General features: G+C 38.3%; 1 protein-coding gene across 3 annotated transcripts in view; it reads left to right on the forward strand.

Annotated features, from left to right (window-relative positions):
- The window catches only part of TMEM131L (transmembrane 131 like), a 147,711-nt gene that overhangs the window by 117,269 nt on the left and 6,685 nt on the right, over positions 1–23,757 (forward strand). For 2 of the 3 annotated variants that reach the window (XM_031941752.1, XM_031941751.1), the window contains exons 26-32: positions 8,236–8,390; positions 13,214–13,332; positions 15,440–15,606; positions 15,998–16,183; positions 18,236–18,314; positions 22,163–22,248; positions 22,740–22,860. In XM_031941752.1, coding sequence (XP_031797612.1) covers positions 8,236–8,390; positions 13,214–13,332; positions 15,440–15,606; positions 15,998–16,183; positions 18,236–18,314; positions 22,163–22,248; positions 22,740–22,860 — 913 coding nt within the window. The remainder of the gene's footprint in view (positions 1–8,235; positions 8,391–13,213; positions 13,333–15,439; positions 15,607–15,997; positions 16,184–18,235; positions 18,315–22,162; positions 22,249–22,739; positions 22,861–23,757) is intronic. The other variant, XM_031941753.1, reaches the window with a different exon arrangement.

Here is a 23,757-nt window from a genome sequence, read left to right on the forward strand (position 1 = left end):
AATTTTATTTAAGGAGACTTGCTTCAAACATAAAAAGGAGAGAGACAGACACAGAGATGGAGAGAGCTTGTTGGCACATAGGGGAGAGGGGCAGAAAAAGTCTCAGGAAGAGATCTTTATTAGCATGAGTATAAACAAGAATCAGGGAGCATTAGTTCCTTTTTATGATAATAACTGCAGTACTCCCTTCACATATTCTAAACGTTTCCTAGTTGGAAAGACCTCCAGAGATGAAGTTCAGTTTTTGCCTGACCAGAAATGCCTTTTAACACCATTCCTGACATGTCATTCAGCCTCTGCTTGAGAAATTTCCTACTGTGAGAAATCATTACCTGATAAAGCCATTAATTTTATAGAACTGTAGTAGTTATGAAAAATTTCCCATTAACCAGGTGCATTTCTGGATCAGAGCAACTAGTGCTCTTTAAGTGGGACCTGGGCCATTGGGGATGTGGTTATCACAAATACTGTGCAGATATCTTTCTTTCTCTTTCCTGTTATACACGTGTTCTATGACTGTCAGGCCCCTATTCTTTTTCCCTCCCTTTCTTCCCTTTTCCCTCACTCTCTTCCCTTTCACCTCCTCTTCCCTTTTCCTTCCTTCTCTTTCCTTTTCCCTCCCCTTCTCCCATGTATCATTTCATATAAATAAACGTTCCTACATTTTTGAATTCATATTTTCTCATCTCACAGAGTAGATTTGTTCATTACATTTGTGTACTATAATTTATTTAGTCATTCCTTCAGTTAGTGGGCACTAACTGCCTTAAATATTTTTAATTTTTTTCAGCTAATCCATTGTTCCATTCCTTCATTTGAACTGACCTTCCCAAAGAACCCAAATATATTGTGAAAACAAGTCTATGGCTAGGTATTTATTTCCTTTGGGGAGAAAACAAAAAACATGGTGCCTCTTAGACCTCCAGGGAAGGACTATTGTCTTCCTCTACTGGTTAGAACCTCTTTTCCAAGCCTTGTGCCCTTAAGCATTTGGAGGCTTTTTTTTTTTTTTTTCACCTAGCATAACTTTCTCATTAAGTGAGAAGAGAATTGTTCAGAATATGTAGTGAAGGTTCTGGTTCCATTTTTCGTTGTTGGTTGTTGCTGAGAAACACATAATATTTTTTGAAGACAGTCACAGAGTCCAAATCCTGACATTTCTCCTCTGAGATTGCTTCAGGCTCTCTAACCACAAACAAGTGAATCATATATCAAAATTCACTCCAACCCTGAAACCTGTTGACAGATTCTTCGAGGTCCCATTTTTTTTCTCACACTTATGCCTGGTTGTCATCTCCAGCCTCCCAAAAGCCATTAGACAGCTAAAATTACCGAACCAGCCCTCCCATCCTAGGAGTAGTGTGTTGATAGATGGGAACGAAGATTGTGGATATTATGTAAGTCTTTTGTATACATAACAATCTTACTTAATATATTAGTATCATCAACATCATTATGATTTAAAATAGTTTTGAAACAAAGTAAGACTTTAAAGTATAATAGGGTATATGTGTACTATTCCATATGTGGACAAAAACACCCGTTGAAAAGAAAAAAATGAATGAATCAGACTTCTGTTTAATTAAAAATATTCAAAGATAATGCTCTTCTACCTGATGTCCTAACCTTACAGTACTGTCTGAGCTTGTATGCCTCCAAAAATATATGAAATGCAAAACCTTTTCTGGAACTTGGAAAACCATGTTTTTATTTACTTAAATGTTCCAGTGACATAAATGAAAGTCTAATGATGAAAGTTTAATTATTTGTTCTTCCTATAGATCACAATTTGATTTTATAGGTAAGATATATTCATTTTTGTCAGTAACTGAAAGTTAAAGAGGTTTTTTTTTTTTTTTAGCTACTACTTAAAAAACCCAAGCATATCTAAAATATTTGCTACATGCAAGATGCAGACTGGAGGAGATGCTACCTTCAAGTAGCTTACATTCCAAGCAAGGATATTCTGCTAGCCTTTTTTTCTTTAAGTTGGGACAGCCCCATCCAATAATTCTGAACTGTGCAGAATGTTTTTGTTTTTGTAAATAGGAATGGCTTAAAATTCAGCTACAAAAATTAACTTAAAAAAGAAAAAATAAACCTTTCACATCAATTTCTGTTCTGTACTGATTCTTGGCACCAGAAGGCATTGCTGATTTTCCAAGGTTCTGCGGTTCACTTCTCCTTATGTTTTTGGAAGTGGCCTAGTCCTGAATATTAAATTTGGATTCCTTCATCCTAAGAAACTTTGAGGACTAATACTTTAGAAGTTATATTCTTGGCATGAAGAATCCTTCAAGCAATGATTTTTCCCATCAATTATATCTGTAGGGAAGGAATTGTACCTTGTTTGAGGGAAGTGTCCATCTGTATGTAGTTTTATTTTTGTCACCTCTATATGTCATGAGAGATTTCTCACTTCCATTTTTGTGTTACCTGTTTTGTGTCCTTTGCTTTCTGCTTTTCACAATTACCTCCCTTCCTCCTTCCCTTCTTCCTTCCTTCTCTCCCCTCCCTTCCCCTCCCTTCCTTTTCCTTCCCTTTCCTCCCTCTTTCCTTTCCTCCCTCTTTCCTTCCCTCCCTCCTTCCATCCCTCCCTCCCTCTTTGCTTTCTCCTTCTCTCCCCTTCTCTCCCTTCCTTCCTCTATTGCTCTCTCATTTTTTGGTTCAGGGATTTAAATTTTTTTCTTTGGTTTCTTGCTTTGCTTTTAATTGTTTTCCATCCAGGTCAAGTAGTAAACATTAATTAAATTGGAAATTTTATGTTTGAAAAGAAGTCATATTTTAAGGAAGAATTAAAGGATTTTCTTGCATAACTTGGACTAATTGAGATTCTTGCTTTGCTCACTGACTTAACTACAATACCAATGATAGCCTCAACACAATTGAACCAGGTTCTATTCATAGAGCAGAGTTTGATCACTTGTTCCTTATATAAGAAGAACTGATAGCCTTTTAAGTGTATTTTCCAGAAGTAACTAACCGCTTCATCTTATGACCTAGAATTTGAAACATTCAAATACTCATACATCCAGAGAATCAGGGGCTAACTCCCTCTTGTTCAACCTCATTTTATGAGGTATAAAACGGGGGGCCATTACTTATCCAAAATCACATAGTAGAAGGTGAGAGGTGAGAGCCAGAAGGCCTAGTCAAGTCGTTGCCCCTGCCGCCAGGGAGTTCTGGGCCTGAAGTACTCAGGCAGATGTCCCACTAGTCTACAAAACCACAAATACTCCTCAGAAAGTGAATATGTCTTACTATCACTGTGTTTAGGGTCAGAAGTGAGAAATCATCCTATGGCATACAGAGGTGACAAAAGTAAAACTACAGATGGACGCTTCCCTCAAATAAGGTATAATTCCTTTCCTACAATGGCAAATCATTGGCAAAAATCATTGCTTGAAGGATTCTTCATGATAAGAATATAGTTTCAAAAATATTAGTCTAATTTGATTATAGAGTTTATGAAGTAAAGGAGTAATACAGAGGGGCTAAGCTTTAGAAAAGTCCTTTGACTGCCATGGAAAATGTATTAAAAAGAGAATAGAATTGGTACTATTCAAGTGGGAGGTATCTTTCCTGATTTCCTTCCGATTCTTCCAATTCCTTCCTTGCCTTAGGCAGCAGGTAGAGAAAAATGATATTGGTGAGGTCCCTATGGAAAGCTGCTTTGAGTCTTTCTACCCTCCTTTTCTCAGCCATATTCCTACCAGCTAAGGATTCACGGATTTTCATTCTCTTCTAGTTGAATGGAGGTCCTGGCTCTTGCTTCTTTGATGATCTAGATTGTAGATTGTTTTTGCTGGATATTATGAAAATTAAATTTTACATTCAGTAGTTTGCATAACTTCAGTCCAGGAAACCCTTTCCTGATTTGTGTGTGTGTGTGTGGTTTGCATATGTATGTGCAATATGAATGTATATATAGATACATGAATACATGTATACATAGGGTTGTATCTATAGATACATATACATATGTATGTATTGTATATGGTAAACAAAATATATGTATATATAATATGTATGTATTATATATGCATTCATTCTAGGAAGTGGCTGAGTGGCTCAGTGCTACAGTGCTGAGTTCAAATTTGGTCTCAGACATTCATTGTCTGGGTGACTCTGGGCAAGTCACTTAATCTCTGGTTACCTAAGGCTATGGAGAAGGAAATGGCAAAACCTCCAAATATCTTTGCTAAGAAAACCCCATGTGGTGTCATGAAAACTTGAGCCTGACTAAATAACATTTTATTGTGTATGTGTGTGTGTGTACACACACACACACACACACACACACACACACACACACACATACATATGGGTATGTATATTTATGTTTTACAAATAAAATCTTTGTCTTTGGGACTACCTTTGGACCCTTGCACCCCATGTAAGATGAGGCTTCAGAGTCCTATACATGTGATTGGATTTTTATTTATTTATTTATTTTCTTGCACAAGACTTTAAAATCTCTGACAAAAACAGTGGAATATGATAGCCTGGTGAACTTTGACCTGAGTTTACTCTGAATTTGTTTACTCAGCTGTAGAATGAGCTCCAGATTGAACTAGATTATTTCCTAAGAATCACTTGCAGCTTCTGATGCTGTGGTCCTCTTTGGGACAGGACCCAAAGGAGACATGTCTTCAAGTTAAATTCAGAAAGCACTGTTGTAAGTGTCTATAGTGAGCCTGCTGCTGTTGAATTTCAGAAACGAGGCAATTAAACAGTCCTAGGCTCCTGTGATTATGAACTTGGAGTTTAAGAAATACTTAGAAGTTGTTTTGGTCTAAACTTCCCCCACTCTCCTTGTTCCCTGATGTGTCCCATCCAAAAAAAAAAGTTTGCATTCCATTTCTCATCATTTTGTGAGCTGTTTTGTAAATGAATTGTGGTGAAAATAGTAATTCTATAAAATTATTCTTTCAGATATTTTGACTTTGGTAGGGACCTGAGATTTAATCAGTGTGTGTTCTCTTTTTACTTGTTCAATCATGTCTAATTCTTCATTGATTGCATTTAGAGTTTTCTTGACAAAAATACTGAAGTCATTTGCCATTTATTTCTCCAACTCATTTGACAGATGAGGAAACTGAAGCAAATCAGTTTAAGGGACTTGCCCAGCGCTATACAGCTAGTAAGTGTCTGAGGCCAGATTTGAACTCAGGAAGAAGAATCTTCCCAACTCTAGGCCTGGTGCTCTACCCACTGGGTCACCTAGGATCCTTTTATACTCCTGTAGGTCAGTAGTTTATTTGCAGGCAGTGAGGGATTAAATAAATTGCCTATTGTCTGGGAGGTGTCAAAGTAGGCTCTCAAACTTTACAGAGTTCTCTTGACTCTAGATAAACCTACATACTATATCACCCATTTTTATTACTTTCATTTAATTTCATTTTAAAATATAATATTTATTTTACTTTTTTTCAATTAAAACATTTATTTTCCTTCTCATCTCCAGGAATAAAAGTGGGGAACCTCTTTTAGTTATACATATACTATATGTATGACTTTTAGACAGAAAAGGTAAAATTCATAATAGCTTTTGAGGAAAGGCTCTCCTTCCAAAACAAAAAATGTTTACTATCCTCAGACTGGGCTTACGCATTCAAATCTGAATACATTTTAAATAGTTTGTGCTATTTGCCTGCTTGTTTTTTCTTAGAATAACAGAATTTTCTGTTACTTTCCTGAAACTTATAATAATCAGGATATTTAGTTGATTTGAAGTATTTCTCCTTTAAGTGTTTAGAGTATTACTTACTATATATTCCATTGGATTAACTAAATAAAAAATTTTTTTAGAGTACTTACAGCTTAGTCTAATCCAGGATTCCAAAGGTTCTTAGATTTAGGGGGTCCATAAACTTGGATGACCAAAAAACTATGTCTTTATTTCAGTATAATTGTTTTTCTTTTTAATCCTTTGTATTTTATTTTATACATTTAAAAACATTATTCTGAGAAGGATCTACTGACCATAGTAGACTATCAGAGGGGTGATTGACACTAAAAAAAGGTTAGGAAATCCTGATCTTCAGTTCCTTCATTTTATAGGTGAAAAAACTCAGTTTCAGATCAGTAAGCGACCTGTTTAAGGGAACCAGACTAGCTGCAGAGCTACTAGACTAGAGTAAACAAAGTAGCAAGGTTTAAAAAAAAAAATCTAGTGATTGTGGATTTTGATAGGAGGCATCCCCCAGTATGCCATTACTTCCTTTTTATACTTTACTTGAGGTTTTTAATTGTTATGGCTTTTTAAATGGCTTTTCTCAATTTAAGGGAAAAAAATGAGCAAATTCAACAGAATTCTTTTCTTGGTGCTGAATCTTGGTTAGGAGTATAAGGCATCAGATGAAAAGGATTACAAATAGTATAAGGCATTTATTAATTTAAGTTATGTAAGAAAGAACCAGTTTAAAAAAAAAGTAATGCAGCTTCCAGATTCTGAGAAATAAAGCATTTTGAGAAGAAATAAAATTGAAACTATATCCAGGTTGTATTTCTTGTCCTTCTCACAACATATTCTATTATATTTCATGACCCAGCAGTAGAGTAGCAGGGCACAGAGAAAATAGCAGCTTCTACTTGTATAGTGATTCAGAGTTTACAGAACACATTTGTTCAGGTTGTGAGGCGAATCAGTACTTTCTAATCAGTATTATCACCTGTTGATCCAATGCTGAAACATTGGCTATGCTTTGCTAAAGGTTGATGTAATTCTAGTGTTCTGTGATAAGGCATTCCCCCTCCCTTGACTTTAACCCTTCACTTTCTTATGGATCAGTTACAGAATACTTAGCAGTTTTCTCTTAAGAGTCTTTAAAAAATGTTCTTAACTTAATATAGAAAACAAGCACATAAATCTATAAAACAAGGGACAAAAACTGCCCACAATACCTAGACAGTGTAAAATGAAACAAATGAAGAACAAATAGAATTATTTTCGTTAATTGTTGTGTCTTCCTTCTTTTTTCTCCTGCCCTCCTTTCTTTTCTTATATTATTCTAGTTAGTTTGTATGTGGTTCTGGTTCTGTTGATTTTGTTAAGTGTCATCTCATTCCAGTATTAATTATTATTTGTATAGCCTTAAGAGTATTCTGTTAATAGAACATAATTTACTTAGCCATTCTCCAGTGGTGGGTGTCTTTAAATTTTTTCCTGTTTAAAAGATTATTTAATTTTTTTTAATAAATAGTCTTTCCCCCCTATTTCCATGTTATTTTGGGGAGTAAATGCTAGTAAATGTAATTACTGTTTCAAAAGTTGAGATCAGTTTTATAACTCCATCTGTATAATGTCTTTCATGATTTTTTTTTTGGCTTAGACTTCAGCCTAGCCAATAGTTTATCAAGAGTGTTTGTTTCCCCACAGCCAACAATGGCTTTTATTAGATTTTATTATTTTTTTTTTATTAACCTAGTACAGGTAATATGGTATCTTACATAGCTGTTTGATTTGCAGTGCTCTGATTATTTAGTAATTATTATATTCTCATATATTGACCAGCACATAGATTTATTTTCTTCTTTGTAAATTGTCTCTTTCCTTTTATTCTTGTTCCACTGGAGAAATGTTTGTTAGTTTTTGTATATTTGCATTAGTTTATGTCAACTCTAGATATCAGACCTTTAACTGACATATTTATTACAAATATTTCCCCCATCTGTCTCTTTGCTTTTGATTTTTAAGATTGTTTTTGTTGTGCAAAATCCTTTTACTATGCAGAATGAATCTCGTTGATTTTTGTCTTCAGTGAATTTTTCTGTTTAAAAAATGTTCTACATATTCCTTTTAAAAAAGTACTTTGGTTTAGACAGTCTACTGTCATTATGGGATGTGAAGATTGGATCCAACTCCATTTTTTTCTCACATAGCAATAGAAGTTTTTACTTTTAATGCCTATCCATTTCCTCAATATTTAAATGTAGGTTTATCAAATAATTATCTTTTATATATGCTGGCTCTCTATATGGGTTCATTATTTCATTGATCATTTTCCCAGTTATTTTCCCAACATCAGATAGTTTTAAAAAATTATTTAGTGCTTTCAAATTTTTTCTCTTCCATACTATTAAACTAAGAATGGTCCAGCTATCATCATCATGTAAAATCAGGAAGATACAGATGTAGGCATCAAGTAATATGACCAGGAGAAAACTAACTCACTCCTGGGAACTGACTTGAACTGATTACTCAAATGTTGAACCGTTTTTTATTTATTTAAGGAAATAACCAGCAAATGGCTATTAAGAATGAAGTAGAAAGTTGTGAAACTTTGAAAAAACAGGTTGATGCAAAACCTTCCTCAGAAAAGAAGATTCACAAAACACCTAAAGAAGACACAGGTTGTGGCAAACAGGATGTCCCTTCTTCAGTCGAGGTCTGTATTCAGCTTTTCAGCTTTTCTTTATTCAAAGGCATTTTCAGTTTGATTTGTAAAAAGTTAATGGTCAATACAGACTTGGTCCCTGTAGCTTTAAGAAGAAATGCACGCATTTGTGTATTAACTTCCAGCATTTGCAGAGAGCTTTTCCAAAGCTCTGATCTTCTTTGTTCTACTTAAATTCACAAGAGAAACCTTGTGTTTTTCTTCATGTGGTAAGGATGTGCCAGGTGGTCTGCCTTTGGTGGGAGAGGGGGACCTAACCTCAAGGGACTTGCTGGTTCATTGGGGAATGCTTATGTGAGACATTTAAGGGGCTCTTGCAATATAGTGTCTGATTAGGTGCCATTCTGATTGGGGCAGACAGGAACACCATTGAGGGAAAATTCTCTGTGTGTTGGGATGAGTAGAGATCAGTTATTGGAGTCACCTGAGCTAGGATAGCGAAATTTGGAGATTGGAAGGGAAAGGGTCAGTCAACCTAGATTTGAATCTGCAGTGACATTAGTTCTGCATTAGTAATAAAGTCAGTTAGCTTTGATGGGCCAGTTTCCCATTTGTAAAACAGAGGGGAAGGCATGACCGGGGGTCCTGTCTGCCTCACATACTTGTGAGGAAAGAACTTTGTCAACTTTTGGAACTAACTAGGGAAATGGGAACAGTTAATGTTGATGATGGTGACATTATTAATATGGTATGGAAACATTAAATAACTTCTTGGAGAATGGTAAAGGAAGGAACCTGAACAAAGTAGTAAAAGGTAAGATGGGGGGGAAGTTAGATGGAACCAGGTGGTACAGGGCCTTGGTTGCCGGACAAAGGAATATAGACTTTTGTTTCTTATGAGGCCAGTAAAGAATTTTGAGCAGTTCTTAAAATCAGAAAGCCTTTATGTGCTGGAGATATCTTAGGGATACAAAAAGAGCAAAAAACCAGTCCTCACTGAGGGAATTCAGTCTGATGGGAGAGACAACTCTCCAAGCAAGATATATACAGGATAAATTGGAAATAACAAACGGAGGGCACATGCAGTATCTTAGGAACATGTTCAGGATGGATTGGAAGAGAGAAGAGGTGATGGGGGATATGGGACGTTGTTATAATGTTGTAGGTGCAAAGTGATGAGAGCCTTGATGAGAGTTGTGGCAGGGAGATGGGTAAGGAAGGGGAAGATCTGAGAAATATTTTTGAGAAAAAAATCAACATTTATTGGTGTCACCAATTGGCTGTAGAGGTGGTGAAAGTAAGCAGTCAGTTAAAAAATATTATTTACATACATCTAAACAGATAGCTTTACCAAGTCTTGATGTGCATATAATTGACAGAATGATGGGAGCCTGAGAAGAAGTTGGAAAATGAGGGGAGAATGCTGATTTGTGGAGCAAATGGACTTTAGTTGTCTTTTACCACTCACATTTTTATTTTTAGAGGAAAATCTTGAGCGTCTAGAGAGAACAGTGACTTAGTCATTTGGCTAAAGTTATTCTAGTAGTATTGATGGTTTTGGATAATGGAAAGGCATTCAGATTTCAGGATCCAATAGGCAGTTGAACTAATAACTATAGCTTAGGTTAAGGCTCTAGATTTAGAAACCATCTCCTTACTGGTGACAATTAAAGTGATTAAAACAAGTGAATTTATATGAAGTAGTGAATGTTAAGAAAGTGAAGAACAGAGCTGAGTTTTGGGGAATAGAAATAGTTGGCAGGTCATGAGAAGAAGATCAAAGGTGAGAGATATCTTTTTTTGGCATATAGAAAGACCACCTGAAACTTGTCATAAAATTAACTCTAGATTCAAGAAAAATTACAAAAAATTGACAAAGCTCTTAAAAAGAGTTATTCCACCCATGCTTGACATTCAGGAAGCCATTTTGAGATCCTAAGTAGTCATTCTTACCTGTTAAGACTTTGACTGAAGAACAAAGTGAGCAGAACCAAGAGAACATTGTGTACAGTAAATGCAGTATTGTTTTAAGAACAACTTTCAATGACTAGGTCATTTTGGCTATTATAAATACCCAAATTAACTACAAAGGACTTACGAAGAAAGATGCCGTCTGCATCCAGAGAGAAATAGAAATACGCATAGTTTAGATCTGCATGTGTATATAAACATATGTATACACATCACATACACACAAACATGCACTCATGTTTACATACTTATTTGTATCTAATGGTAGTCATCTCTAAGGCTGTGAGGAAGGGAAAAAAAGAAAGTTACATGTTAACTATAAATTTAAAAGGAAAAGCAAATTGTACATAACAGCTTTACTGTTTTCTGTGCAATCCTCTTTTTTTCCTATTCTACTTTGTGATTGTTTTGTTTCATAAGTTCAGAATAAAAATTTTAAAAGGTCCAATCGATGAAAAATTGGAATTCATCCTGAAAAGCAGACAGAGCTTTTTGCTTTTCTAATGGTTAGAAAATCCTTCTTTATATTAAACCAAAATCAGCCTAACTTTTAATTCTATCTTTGCCTTGTGGGGCCAAGGGAAACAAATCTGACAGTTTCCCTTGTGGTCTCTGTTAAGTATGTGAAGGCAGTTATTTCCCTTTTTTAATTTTCCCTTTCACTCGGATAATTATAGGATCATAGATTTACAGCTGGAGGAGTTCCTTCCTTGGGTTCTCAAAAGGCATAGTTTTGAGTCCTCTGACCTTCCTGGCTGTCCTTTGTCCATTCTCTGGCTTTTCTGGGAACCGGACACAGTAATCCAGATGGGGGCTGACCTGGGCAGAGGGTGATGGAACTGACAACCCTCATTCTGCAGGATGCTTCCCTTGATGCAGTGAGGGTCACCTTAGTATCTTTGATTTCTGTTTTGGATTGAGCTTATGATCCACTACAATCCTCCCATCTTTTTCATATGAATTACTGGCCTTTGTCCACTCTGTACTTAGATCATGGGTGTTTCCAAAGGTGAAACTGTATGTTGATGGCTATTCTTGATCTAGAACTAGAAGCCAGGACCTCGGAGGCCTTGTAAGCCATACCCTCACAAATGGTGAGAATCAGGGCTAAGTCCTTTACATCATCTGCCTGAGGTCCCCCAGGGGAAGCACCAGAGGTGAGATCTGAACCCAGAATTCTTTTCCTTTTGAACGGCACCACCTCCATTTAAACCTGCAAAGCTCGTTTGGAGTCTCATTGGTGCCGGCTCCTCTCTTGGCTGTCCCCTCCCACCTTTTCCATCATTGAGAAGGCCAGGGGATTGATAAGGATGCCTTCTCTTACCTCTGACCTGGGCCCTCAGCCATTCCTTCAGCGGGCTGCAGGGGGCAGCAGCTGACCGTGCCGAGAGCCTGGATAGTCCTTTTCCTCCGCTGATCCCTGATTCTGAGTTTGGAATGAATGGGGGCAGCCAGGCGTGAGCCACAGGAGGGACACGGGGCTGGGAGCTGGGTTTTGGGGCAGGAGCCCCCTGCCTCCCAGAGGTGATGGGAAAGTGGAGGGTGGCAGGGTGCAAACCTTCCCATTTAGAGCTTCAGAAGCACAGGAGAAAACCAGAGCTGGGAGCGCATGGTTGTTACTCAGTAGTGTCCGATTCCTCGTGTCCCCATATGGGATTATCTGGACAGAGGTGCCGGAGGGGTTTGCCACGTCCTTCTCCAGCTCATTTTACCCAGCCACAGCCAACAGGAACAAGAGCTGCCACCTGAACCCTGGCTCCACTGTCTTTTAAGATGTTTGCTGCTGTTTTTTTTTTCTCTTAGATTTCTGCATGTAGCCTTCAGACTGTGCCCTGTGCATCCCCCTCATTCTGTCTCCCTTGTGGCTCTGCCCCCACAGGATCCCTCCCTCACCTGTGCACCTTAGAATCCCCCGCATCTTTTCAGAGCACGGCTCCCATTCCGCCTTCTAGATACAACCCTTCCTGACCCCCAGAGCGGGAGGCGTCTCTCTGAGTGACTATGCATGTGTTGGGGTCCCTGCAGACCCCATCTCTCAGAAGAATGATTGTGGGCTCTGCGGAACAGGGGCAGTTCCAGTGCTCAGACCAATGCCTTGGACATAATTACACTTATGACGCATATTTTGTATTGTATATAGTATTAGGTATTACAGATAGCCGAGTATATGCTTTATCTTGTAAAACTACACATTCCCTAGGAGAAGAGGAACCGTGGCTTTTCTTTAAATTTTATTCCTTCCTCACAATTAGAAAAGTTTGTTGATTAATCACATTTTTAAAATCCTCAAGAAGGTCCCTGCCCTGTTTATCTAAAAGTACCATTTGGTTTGGAATGTAGTAGTCTTCTTGGTTTTCTAACAAAAGAGGCTTGATTTTTGTACTTAAGAGTCAGTCAGTCTCTCTCTCTCTCTCTCTCTCTCTCTCTTCCCCCCCTCTCCCCCCCCCAATTTAAAAAGTAAATTCCCTCTGGGTTCTATTGAAGTGATTGCTGGTGGTGCTTCAGTAGTAATTCATGTGAATTGCAGGAACCGAGCCAACAGGTGAGGGGAGGAGGATTTATTGTGGTAGAATTTAACAGCACCTTGACCATAAATCTGGCAGATGTTTCTCATTTTTAGCCCATTAAGAATCTTTATAGACCAGGTTTTCTTCTCTCTCCAGAGATTGAGAGAGGAGGGGAGAGAGGGGGAATGCAAACACACCAGAGATGGAGAAAGTTATACCCAAGTTTCCAGGGCTTAAAAAAGACCTGAATTCTGGAGATCAGGGTGGAAAAGTAGCTAGAGGTTGTGTATCCAGAGGCAGGCACTTGCTGCATCAAATTTAAGCACTGAAGTGTTTGTTTAAATTCATTGGCCTTTAGCTCCACCATGTCGCTGACTCTCTTTTCTTTATTTGTAGCAAGAAGATAGGAAGAAGAGACCGCAAGAAAAGAGGGATGGAAATCTCCCAAATCTAAATTGGAATAAAACTAGAACATCTAGAAAAAACAAGAAAAAAAGTGTTACTGTATTGGCAAGGTATGTAGTCTGTAGTCCTCCCCCCTTTAAAACAACAACAGAAATCAAACCCTGAATAGGCATATCCTCATTTTGTTCCTCCTCCCTCAAAGAAATTTTGTAAGTTACCTGAAAATATAAAATATTTTCTATTTTGAAAAATCACTTCCAAATGTGAAAATGCATCCTTAGGATTGTCAATAGCCTTGATTACAGGTGTTCATTTTTTATGGAGTTTGTTTAAAATTTACAGAAAAAAAAAAAGCCGAGGTTGAAATTTTACTTGTTGCTGATTTCAGTGGCTTTTTAGACCAGACACACAATACATATATGCGTGTGTATATACATATATATAATACATATGTGTCATGTGTTTTGACATTACATTCAAGGTTTTAAAATTTTATACAGTGTACATATATGTAAAATTAAAAAAACACATCCATATCTAGCAACAAAAATATTTTAATTTTTCCTGGCTTTGGTTCTCTTAAAAAAAAAAAGAAGGCATTTTAGCATTAATTATCTATCCTATTTTGTGCAAAATTTTTCCCTACCCATAGACAGTTTGCCTGATGTAGAATTAAGTAATTACTGTTATCTTAAGTGCATTTTGAATAGGCTGATTTGTCTGCCATAAGAAAAAAGAAAAAATCCTGGTTGCATTTTCTTGTTTCAGTTTTTCATAGCAGTAGAAAGTCCCAAGCAGTAGTGGCTTAGGTCCCTCCACCTGGCCCTGTGACCCTGAGTACTCCATACTCCAGTCAGCTCTCTTAACTGTGTCCCAGAGGAGATGCAGGTCTGGTTCCTTCTCTCCCACTCTATTCTCCTCTCCACCTACTCTATATTTCATAAGAGTCAACCCTAAGGTACCTTTAAAAAACTTTCCAACATAATCATAGAGGAAGAAGTAAAAATTTTAAAGAGGAATTAAAATGTAGTTTTACCAGTTAAAAATTATGGCTACATGATTAGGTTTAAAAGTAGAAACCTGGCAGGCCTCAGACGTGGGAGAAGAAATGACTCCGTTTTGGTTTATGGCTATGTATTATGTGAGCTTTAAGGGACATGTATCCCAGGGAGATTGTCAGAAGAATGCGTTGTCTGGCCATTGCTGGGGTTCGATTTGATGCTTCCTGGATGTCTTGAGGGGCACCTTGTTTTCTCCTAGACTTTTCCTCTGGAGACCAAAATCTTGTTGAAGGCTTCAGGTTTTGGATTCATTATGTATGTCCCAAAGACCAGCTTTTAGTTAAGTTGAAACAAATCCAACCATAGCAACTCATTCAACTACTCTTTGTGCCAGCTAAGATCTTGAGGAGTTGCACTGTGATTCTGTGGAAGAATTGCCCGTCACGTAGCCATGACACATTGATGTAGGTAGTATCTGGGGAATTGGGCTCCTTATCTTCTGCTTTTGTGGTGGTAGTAGGGGTGAGGTAATGGTGAACGGAGTAAAAAGTCAGGGGAAGAAAAGCAGTAAATGAAAAACATCCCATTTCTTGTTTCTTTTACCTCTGTTGAATAATACTTTATATTTATATAATATTTCATTTTGCAAAGCATTTATGCATTCTGATCTTCATAGGCATTCTTTATAGTGAAAAAGATTGGGATTTCTTTTTCCAAGTAATGACTCAACTAAAGCTGACCCACTTTGATAGAATTCTTCCCACATCTTCCAAGTGTTCTCATCTTTAGCAGTAGGGATGCAGTCATTCTCTCTGCTTGCCTGTCTCTGTCTCTCACAAACACATGAATGAGACACATGTATGTTTACATATAGATCACATATTACACACAACACACATATATGTAATACACAATTCCTTGTTTATATATTATACCTATACATATGTGTGTATGCATGTATTTATACATGGCACAATATGTGCATATATTTCCTTGTTAATATATTTTATGTCACCATTTCATGTATAAACATATTAGAATATCATATTTATAGCTCTATATATTTTTGTGCATATTTAAAGAAAACAGGCATTGTATATGTGATAATAGTATATGTTATACTCTATGTTGTATATCATCTGTGCAGTGCATGATAAATTTTGTTTTATGTAATAGTGATGCATGTGTGATGAGGACAATTATAACATATTTTTAGCTGCCATAGGGCTTCTGAACAGAATGAATCAAAGCACGCGTGCACTGAATTTGAAAGGCCCGAGCTGAGAGGTGCTACTCCTCTAAGGAGCTGGTGCACCCAGAGTGGAACCATGGACATTTGTAAAACAGAACCCAAAATGCCTTCTGCAACCCCAGGAGAAACAGGTATGCTGTATCCTGAGTTAAGAGAGGGGCATCTGCTTTGGCTTCCCTTTCTCAATTTCTTCACCAGTATAAAGGGATTCTCTTAAAGGGCCCCTCCCAGCTTTGAAGTCTGTTCTGTGCATCTAAGAAGGGATGTTCCAGGGAAGAAGTGCTTTAGGTACCTGAGAGATAGAGAAGGGTGTCTCAGAAGTGGATATAGGAGAGGGGAAAAGGAGGAGCAGAGCTCACGAGCAACTTGTACTTCTTTCAAGTGCTTCCTAAGAGCTGGGCACCGAGTCTTATGGGAAACAAGAGTCCATTCAGGAAGGCAGCCAGATTTTCCATGCCTTGGAGTCAGGAGGGAGCAGCTTAGGGAAAACCTTGAAATGCTCTTCTGTCCTGTTTCCTCCAGAGAGTCATTACCAGCGGCCTCAGAAGAAATGTGGAGACAAGTTTTGTTCAGATTCCAGCTCGGACTGTGGCAGCTCTTGCGGGAGTGTACGGGCCAGCCGGGGCAGCTGGGGCAGCTGGAGCAGTACCAGCAGCTCTGATGGAGACAAGAAATCCGTGCTCCCTCCTCTGCACTTCCTGCCCTCCCGTGAGTAGGGGGCCCAGGGCACAAAGGGCTGTCTGGGATAGAGTGCAGGTTTTTTACCTTTGGGAACCAGGTAGACCGGGGAAATGCACGACCTTCCCAACCCTAAAGCTTTGTTGTGGTACTCTGTCCAGGCTGGACCCATTACCCTTCTTAGTGAGCTAAGTGAATGTGGAATGGTCGTTTTCTCTCCAGATTTACATCCTTGAGAAAAATGAATTTTTTTTTTTTAAACAAGGAAGAACTTATTTCCCATGGGTCCATTGACTGGCAACATGAATTAAAATTAATACTTGGCCCTGGTTGTCTGGCCTAAACATGTAATTTTATCCTCAGTTTCCTCTTTTGTAAATTGATTCGTGTAGGATTACATGTTTCTTAATTTGTTTCCAACCCTAAACCCATAATCCTGTGATTTTTGCTTTTTTTTTTTTTTTTTTTTTTTTAAATAGTTCACAGAGCCCGATTAAATGTTGTAACCAATGCTCAGTTTCTGGGATCTAGGTTATGCAGTCCTAGACAAAATGTTGACTCGCATTGATGGTTAGAGGGATTTTCCTCACCAGAAATCCCAAGGCAGCCCCTATATCTTTTGCTGTTTTGGTTTTCCTGGAATGTCTCATGTACATTTGAAAATCTTCCCCCTTTTCTTCCCCCCCTCCCCTGGCAGTTGGGGTCAAGTGACTTGCCCAGGATCACACAGCCAGGAAGTGTTAAGTATCTGAGACAAGATTTGAACTCAGGTCCCCCTGACCTTAGAGCTGGTGCTCTATTTACTGTGCCACCTAGCTGCCCCATTTTAAAATCTTAAAAATCCCATTTCAAAGATTTATGATTCATTGGTATGCATGCTCTCTGCATACCCGAGACCGACCCTTATGGGAATACTGAAACATCATCTCCTCGGCAGAGCCTGCCAGAATCTTCATTCCCTTGCCATAGCTTTCAGTGCCCCAATGGCCTTTCCATACAACACAAGCCTTCAGGGCAGGATTTAGTGGAGGGCTTTAAAAACATCCCCCCAAAAAGCCAATCTGTAAATAAATATATATATCCTTGTGTCTCCCCAACACAGTATAAAGAATTTCTATTTTGTCTTTGTAATGTGGCATTCAGAATCTGAATGTAAAATTAGAACACTTATACCAGAGTTTCCCCTTATTTTCAGTAATAATTACATGTGAATAACATTTTAATGTTTACAGAGCACTTCTCACTCCTGTGCGAAGGAGGCACAGGCAGTATAAGTATTATTATCTCAGTTTTACAGAGGAGAGACCTGAGTCTCAGACTGTGCTTTATCTAGGCTCTTATGACTAGACTAAGCATCAGAAACAAACTCCACATCCAGCAACTTAACTGTCTTTGCCTGAGAATATAGCAATTGAGAAAGTAGTAACAGAGCTAATTTTGATTCTGTCCTTGAATATCAATGTCAGCTTAAAAAAGGAAGAAATATATGGTTTGAGGTTAAAAAAGTATTTTTATATATATGTATATATATAATATAATTGGAATTTTAAAACATCTTTCATATGTTATCTGATTCAGGTGAAAATGTCTTTTTTTTTTTTTTTTTTTAAGACCTCAAAAAACAAACAAGCCCCATAGCAAATATGCAGAATTGAGTAAAAACAAATTTCCACATTCACCATTTCCATACAAACCTAACTCATTTTCGATAAGTCTGTCACTGCTCTGACAGGAGGTTAACAGCTGATTCACCTTCATTCTTTTGGTTTCGTGGTTTAGCATTGCATTAAATAGTGTGAAGGCTTTCTTCTTTTTTATAACGTTCTCATTGTATAAATTGTTTTCTAGTTCTGCTCACCTCATTCTGAATCAAGAGCATAGAATTCTTCCTAGTGTCCTCAGGAACTGTCCATTTTGTCAACATTCCATCGTGTTCAAATGCCTTCATTTGTTTAATTCCCCCCCCCCCCCCCCATAGGAGGCCACCCCCTCAGCTAGGGACTACTACAGAACAAGATAAGATAAATATTTTATACATATGAATCCCTTTCCTCTATCTCTTTCCTCTATCTTTGTCTTCAGGTGAGAATATTTCACAAACTGATTTTCCATCTGAAACCCCCATCACTTTGAATCTGTCCCACAACATCTGCAACCCCAGGTAAGTTAATTTAAATTTCTTAAATAATATATATTGTACTATTTGTAGTTTTCCAACAAGTTCTTTCTTTTCCTGAAATCTGGGAGTCGTTTTTTTTTTTTTTTTTGGTAATAATTGTTTTTCATGACTTGGCCCTATCTTTTAATATCATTAAGTATCATTTTTTCCCCCTGGACTCTGCAATCCATCCAAATGGGACTTTTGTTTATTTCTGCTAGTATTTCCCATCTTCTTATGTTAGCCCTGGCCTTCTCCCATGTGTGGAATGCACTTTCTCCTCATCTTCTCTCATATAGAATCACTGTCTTTAAGACACAGCTAAAACACCAAAAATCTTTTTTTGATCCCCTTGCTAATGCCCTCCCTCTCACACTACCCTATATTTAGCCATTTTGAATTATTTTCATATACACATATGGAATATGTATACTACATATACATATACATATACTACACACACATATATTTTTGTCTCTATTTCTTTTTCTTACATTTATACATTTCATTTACTTAAGTAGAATGTGACATCCTTGAGAGCAGAGGTGGCTTCATTTTTAATATGTCTATTGTTAAAGCTTAGCACAATGCTTAGCACAGAGTAGTTCCTTAATTGTTGTTGACTAATTGATAGGTAATTTTCCTGCCAAGTAAATTCCATTATGGGTTGCCTGGTTCTCAGCATGGTGATTTTTCTCCCATAGCTTATAGATTTCATAAACATTTGTTAAGCACCTGCTGTATACCAGGTACTCTACCTTACCTGATGGTGGTGGGAGAGAGATAGAACATGTGTAAAGATAAACATATTACAGGATAAAATAGGGAGCAAAAGAGCAGTAACCTTGGAATTGGGGGAGGCTAATCAGGGAAAGTTTTAGGGGAAAGACCGGTTTGGGCAAATACACAGAGGGAGATGGTAGGATGCTTCAAATTTTAATGGTTCAGTGTGGGTTGATTGTTGAATCCATGAATGGAAATATGATGAACTAAATGTGGAAAGGTAGTTTAAATTCAGATTTTGGAGGTCCTTGAATTCTAGGGTAAGGAGTTGTGTTATTCTATAAGGAATATGGGAAATCTCTGAAGGTTTGAGTCAGGGAATGACATTATCAGTGTGATTTAAGGCCATTGTTTTAAGAATATTATTTTGAAAGATATATGAAGAATGGAATGGAAGAAGTAAAGACTAGAGTGAAAGAGATTAGGAGGATATTGTAGGAGTTCAGGAAATAGGCTGTAAAGACCTTAATGATGATGTTATTGATGTGAGCAGAGAGAATGAAACTTAATATGAGAGATGTAGATGCAAAAAAATGATTCAGACCCAAGAACTGGCTTTGCAGCTTAGTGGGTAAATTGGGTTTGAAAAAGATGGGGGTCAAAGATTAAGGTTACAAGTTAGAAAGATGGTGACTTTCTGACTAGAAATAAAGAAGTTTGACAAAGGTTTTAAGGAAAAATAGGATCCTTTTCTGGGCATGTTGACTTTGAAATGTAGTAGTACTGAAAGGGAAAATTATTAGATCATGGAATGAAAAAGCAAAAACAGAAATGTCCCTGCCAGGAATATTGACTTTGAAAGCTTCAAATTAACATTATCTATGTTGTATTATTTTTGTATATTTTTATTAAACAACACCATGGTGTTTGTTCCTTGTTTTCCAATGAGACAGCCCTATTGGATTGGTGAAAATTTGCAAATATAAAAGGAACCTAGCTGATAGGAGGATGGGCCAGTGCTGCACTATTGCAAGAAATTTAGATAAAAACTGAAGAGTACTGAGACTAAGAAAATGTTATTGTGTAGTATCACTAACAATACCTAACATTTATATAGTGCGTACTGTGTGCCAGAAATGGTGCTAATTGCTTTATGATAATTATATCATTTAATCCTAATAACAACCTTTAGAGGAAGGGGTTGTTATTATTCTCCCCCATTTTACAGATGAGAAAACTGAAGCAAGTTAAGTGATTTGCCCAGGGTCATAAAGTGAGTAAGTGTCTGAGGCTACATTTGAACTTGGGTCTTTCTGAGGTGCTCTAGTCACTGTCACCTAACTGTCCCCTCTAGGAACCTACAAGAGCCTCTTGATTGTTGTTTATTAATTTATATTCAGTTGTTTCCGATTATTCATGACCCCATTTGGGGTTTTCTTAGCAGAGATACTGGAGTAGGTTTGCCTTTTGCTTCTCTTGCTCATTTTACAGATGAGGAAACTGAGGCACACAGAGCTCAGTGACTGGCTCAGAGTCATGGGGCTCAGAAGGGTCTGAGAGATGAGGCTTCCTGACTCCAGATCCACGCTCAGTGCACCATAGCCCCTCAAGCCACCCCAAACAGCTTCACATATTTATATTTTCCCCATGCACTATATTCTGATTTCCTGAGACAACACAAATGGACCCTATGTTATCAGGAAGGAGATGTGTACAGAATTCTTAGTTGCCTGTCATCCCATGGAGGAAGGACACAGGCTGTCCTCTGACACTGGTGAGCTTATTAAACAGGACATTTGTCTATCCAGTGGAACCTATGGCTGAGTTTTAGTGGGTAAACAGTAACCAAGGCGGAGAGTCACTGCCAGCAACTTAAGAGGATTGAAACTATCAGGTTAACTACAATTATGTCATTTTTCTTAAGTTTACCTTTTAAGTTAACCAAGGAGCTTTGTTGTTGGCATGTGACTATATGGAGGGATCTTCTCAGCCCCCCTCCCCATTATTAACCTGTTGCTGAGACTTCTCTCTGAAATCTTTTTAGCTCTGAAAGATGAAATCATGCAAAAACTAAAACTGTTTGTGTCAGAGTGAAAAGCATCTGTAGCATTTCTAACACTTGCCCTTTCAGAATAAGTGTTTTTTGATGACTTTTTTTGTGTCATTCTTAGATATTCATCCCTCTTTCCCTATGGAAATACTTCCCCACCTCCTACCCCATAATAAACAGCAATTACATAAAAATATCAAATAGATTGACTATCTGGTAGTCAAATCATTAAACATTTATTATACTTACCATGTAGATGACACTGTCCTAAGGGCTAAGGATACAAAAAAGAGGCAAAAAAACAAACAAACAAAAAAAAACCTTCTGCCTCTGAAGAACTTACAGTCTAATGGGAGAGGAAGGGTCATTAAATAATGTACAAGCAAGCCATGCATGGGATAAATAATTAAGAGAGGGAAATTGCTGGAATTGAAGGATTATAGGCGATGAGGCTCTACTTGGGATTAAGGGAAGCCAGAAAATCCATCAAGTGGCAGTGAGGAGTGAGAGCATTTCAAGTGTAGGGGGCCAGGCAGAGAAAATGCCCAGAGGTGAGACCTGGAACAGCAGCGAGTCTCTGGCTCAGAGAGTATGTGATAGGGAAAGAGAGGAGGGGGCTAGCTAAAGAAGTGCTTTCATTGCCCAAGAGAAAATGTTGTATCTGATCCTGGAGGTGATGAATGTATATAGAGTCCCATTTTCTCTGGGGCCACGATTGGTTTTTCACTAATTTAGAAATGAGAGGCCCTGGAGTGTTTTTGTAGCTATCTGGCATAATGCGCCATCCTCACACCCTTGTTAGAGTCTCAGCAAATCATAGTTTTCCTCTTCTGTAAAGAGGGGCTGATACTAGTGCCCACCTCCTGGGTTAGTCAGGGGATCAAACGAGGCACTAGTTTAAAGCGATTTGCAAACCCAATAATGCAAGCTGCTGTTGTTTTGGTCCTGCCCATGGGGCCACGTAGGTCATCAGTGTATTCCCGTTTCTCATCTTCATCCTGTGCCCCTGCACGGTAGAATTCCATCATACTCATGCCCCCCCCATTCAGCCATCCCCCTCTTTTTCCCACTCTCTCAGCAGAGACATGAATACCGTCCCTCAGTACGCAGAAACCCTTTGTCCCAGTTTCCCAGACATGACTTCAGATCCTGATAAAAACAAAGGTGAGTTGTGTTGGGCACCCAGTGGTGGAGTTGTAGGCCAGAGCAGACCAGGGATGCCCTGGGGAATGGGGATGGTGGGTTCCTTGCTGCTTGTGGCACTGCTGACCCCAGGTTAGACTGGGGAGTGGGGAAGGACCCCAGGACGGCACTTTGGCAGCATGTGGAGCTTGGTAGGGGTCTTTGCTTGTACCTGCCCCTGCGTCTGCCAGCCCCCCTCCTGGGAGCTACTTTCCTCCCCTCTCCCCCAGCCAGCCTTGAGTTTGCCTTCCTTGCTTGATCACCTTGGCTCTTCCAGCTCAGAGGAAAAGGAAAGGGGAGCTGGGGAAGGATGGAACCAGAGGCAGGCTTTCTGTTCTCTGGACTCCATCTCAGCCTCACAGCAGTTCAGGAAGGCACATCTGAGCTGGGCTTCCTTGGAGGAGGAGCCAGAAGTGAATAAAGAGAAGGGGGAGAATGCTGGAGCCCTCATGCGCCAGTCTTTTCTCCTTTAGGTCTTTATCCCCCAGGCAACTTGTGGCCAGGCCAGCCGGTATGTCTGACAAACAGCTTAAGCTACAATCTTGAGAACAGTATGCCTTGCATGATTCAGGAACCCCCTCCTGTTCAGAACAGGTAAGGTTTTTTCCCCTTTACATAATTGTGATAATGTTTGTCTGTGAGTGTTCATTATGAGTGCTCATTCACACATACATGCACTCATATTAGATCTTTTATTTATGTGCATCTCTGATCAAAAAGCTGCTTTTTTTATCGAATGTGATTTAGATATCTCTCTTCTGCAGGATTTTTTAAGAGTAATATTTGCAGAAAATAAAGACAAAAACTGAAGAGAAAACCCAGGGAGGGGAAGGGCTAGGGGACAGTGTGAGCTAAAATGGTAAATGGCATCAATTTCCAAAAGGCTTAAAAGAAAAAGAACAGCAGCAGATGGCTTAAGTATTGAATAATTCATTGTCAAGCAAGACAGGTACTGGAATAACTACTTGATTACAATAATATGGAAAGGATTGGTTTTCCTATAGCAAAACTATAGAGATTGGCTTGTGCATTTTGTTGAATTACTAGATCCATATGGATAACTTCTTGTTTCCAGCATTGTATGATTACTTGCAACTGTTTTTGCTCAAGGTTTGCAACATTTATCAAAGGTTATTTACTAAGAAGCTTCTTACACTTTCATGACTTTCCAGAAAGGGATGTCGGCCTAATTCTTTGAAGGAAATCTGGAAACCCAAATAGTATTGGATTTATTTATGAAGCTAAGACCCTGTACTGAATTCCCATATGTAATTAGGTCAGTACAGAATACACACCTAACCTTTTTAAGTCATAAGTTGTATAGATGTAGATGTATATTACTGATCACAGGATTTATCAAGAGAGGAGGAATTAGTGTGAAAATTTATTATCTCCATGGCGAAACAAAACAACACTTAATGTGCCCAGCCAATGATGGCCATCTTTCTCATTATGGCTAATGTGTTATTATCATGATACATTGCTGAGATG

The sequence above is a fragment of the Sarcophilus harrisii genome, chromosome 6, assembly GCF_902635505.1.
Source record: "Sarcophilus harrisii chromosome 6, mSarHar1.11, whole genome shotgun sequence".
NCBI classification, from domain to species: Eukaryota; Metazoa; Chordata; class Mammalia; order Dasyuromorphia; family Dasyuridae; genus Sarcophilus; species Sarcophilus harrisii.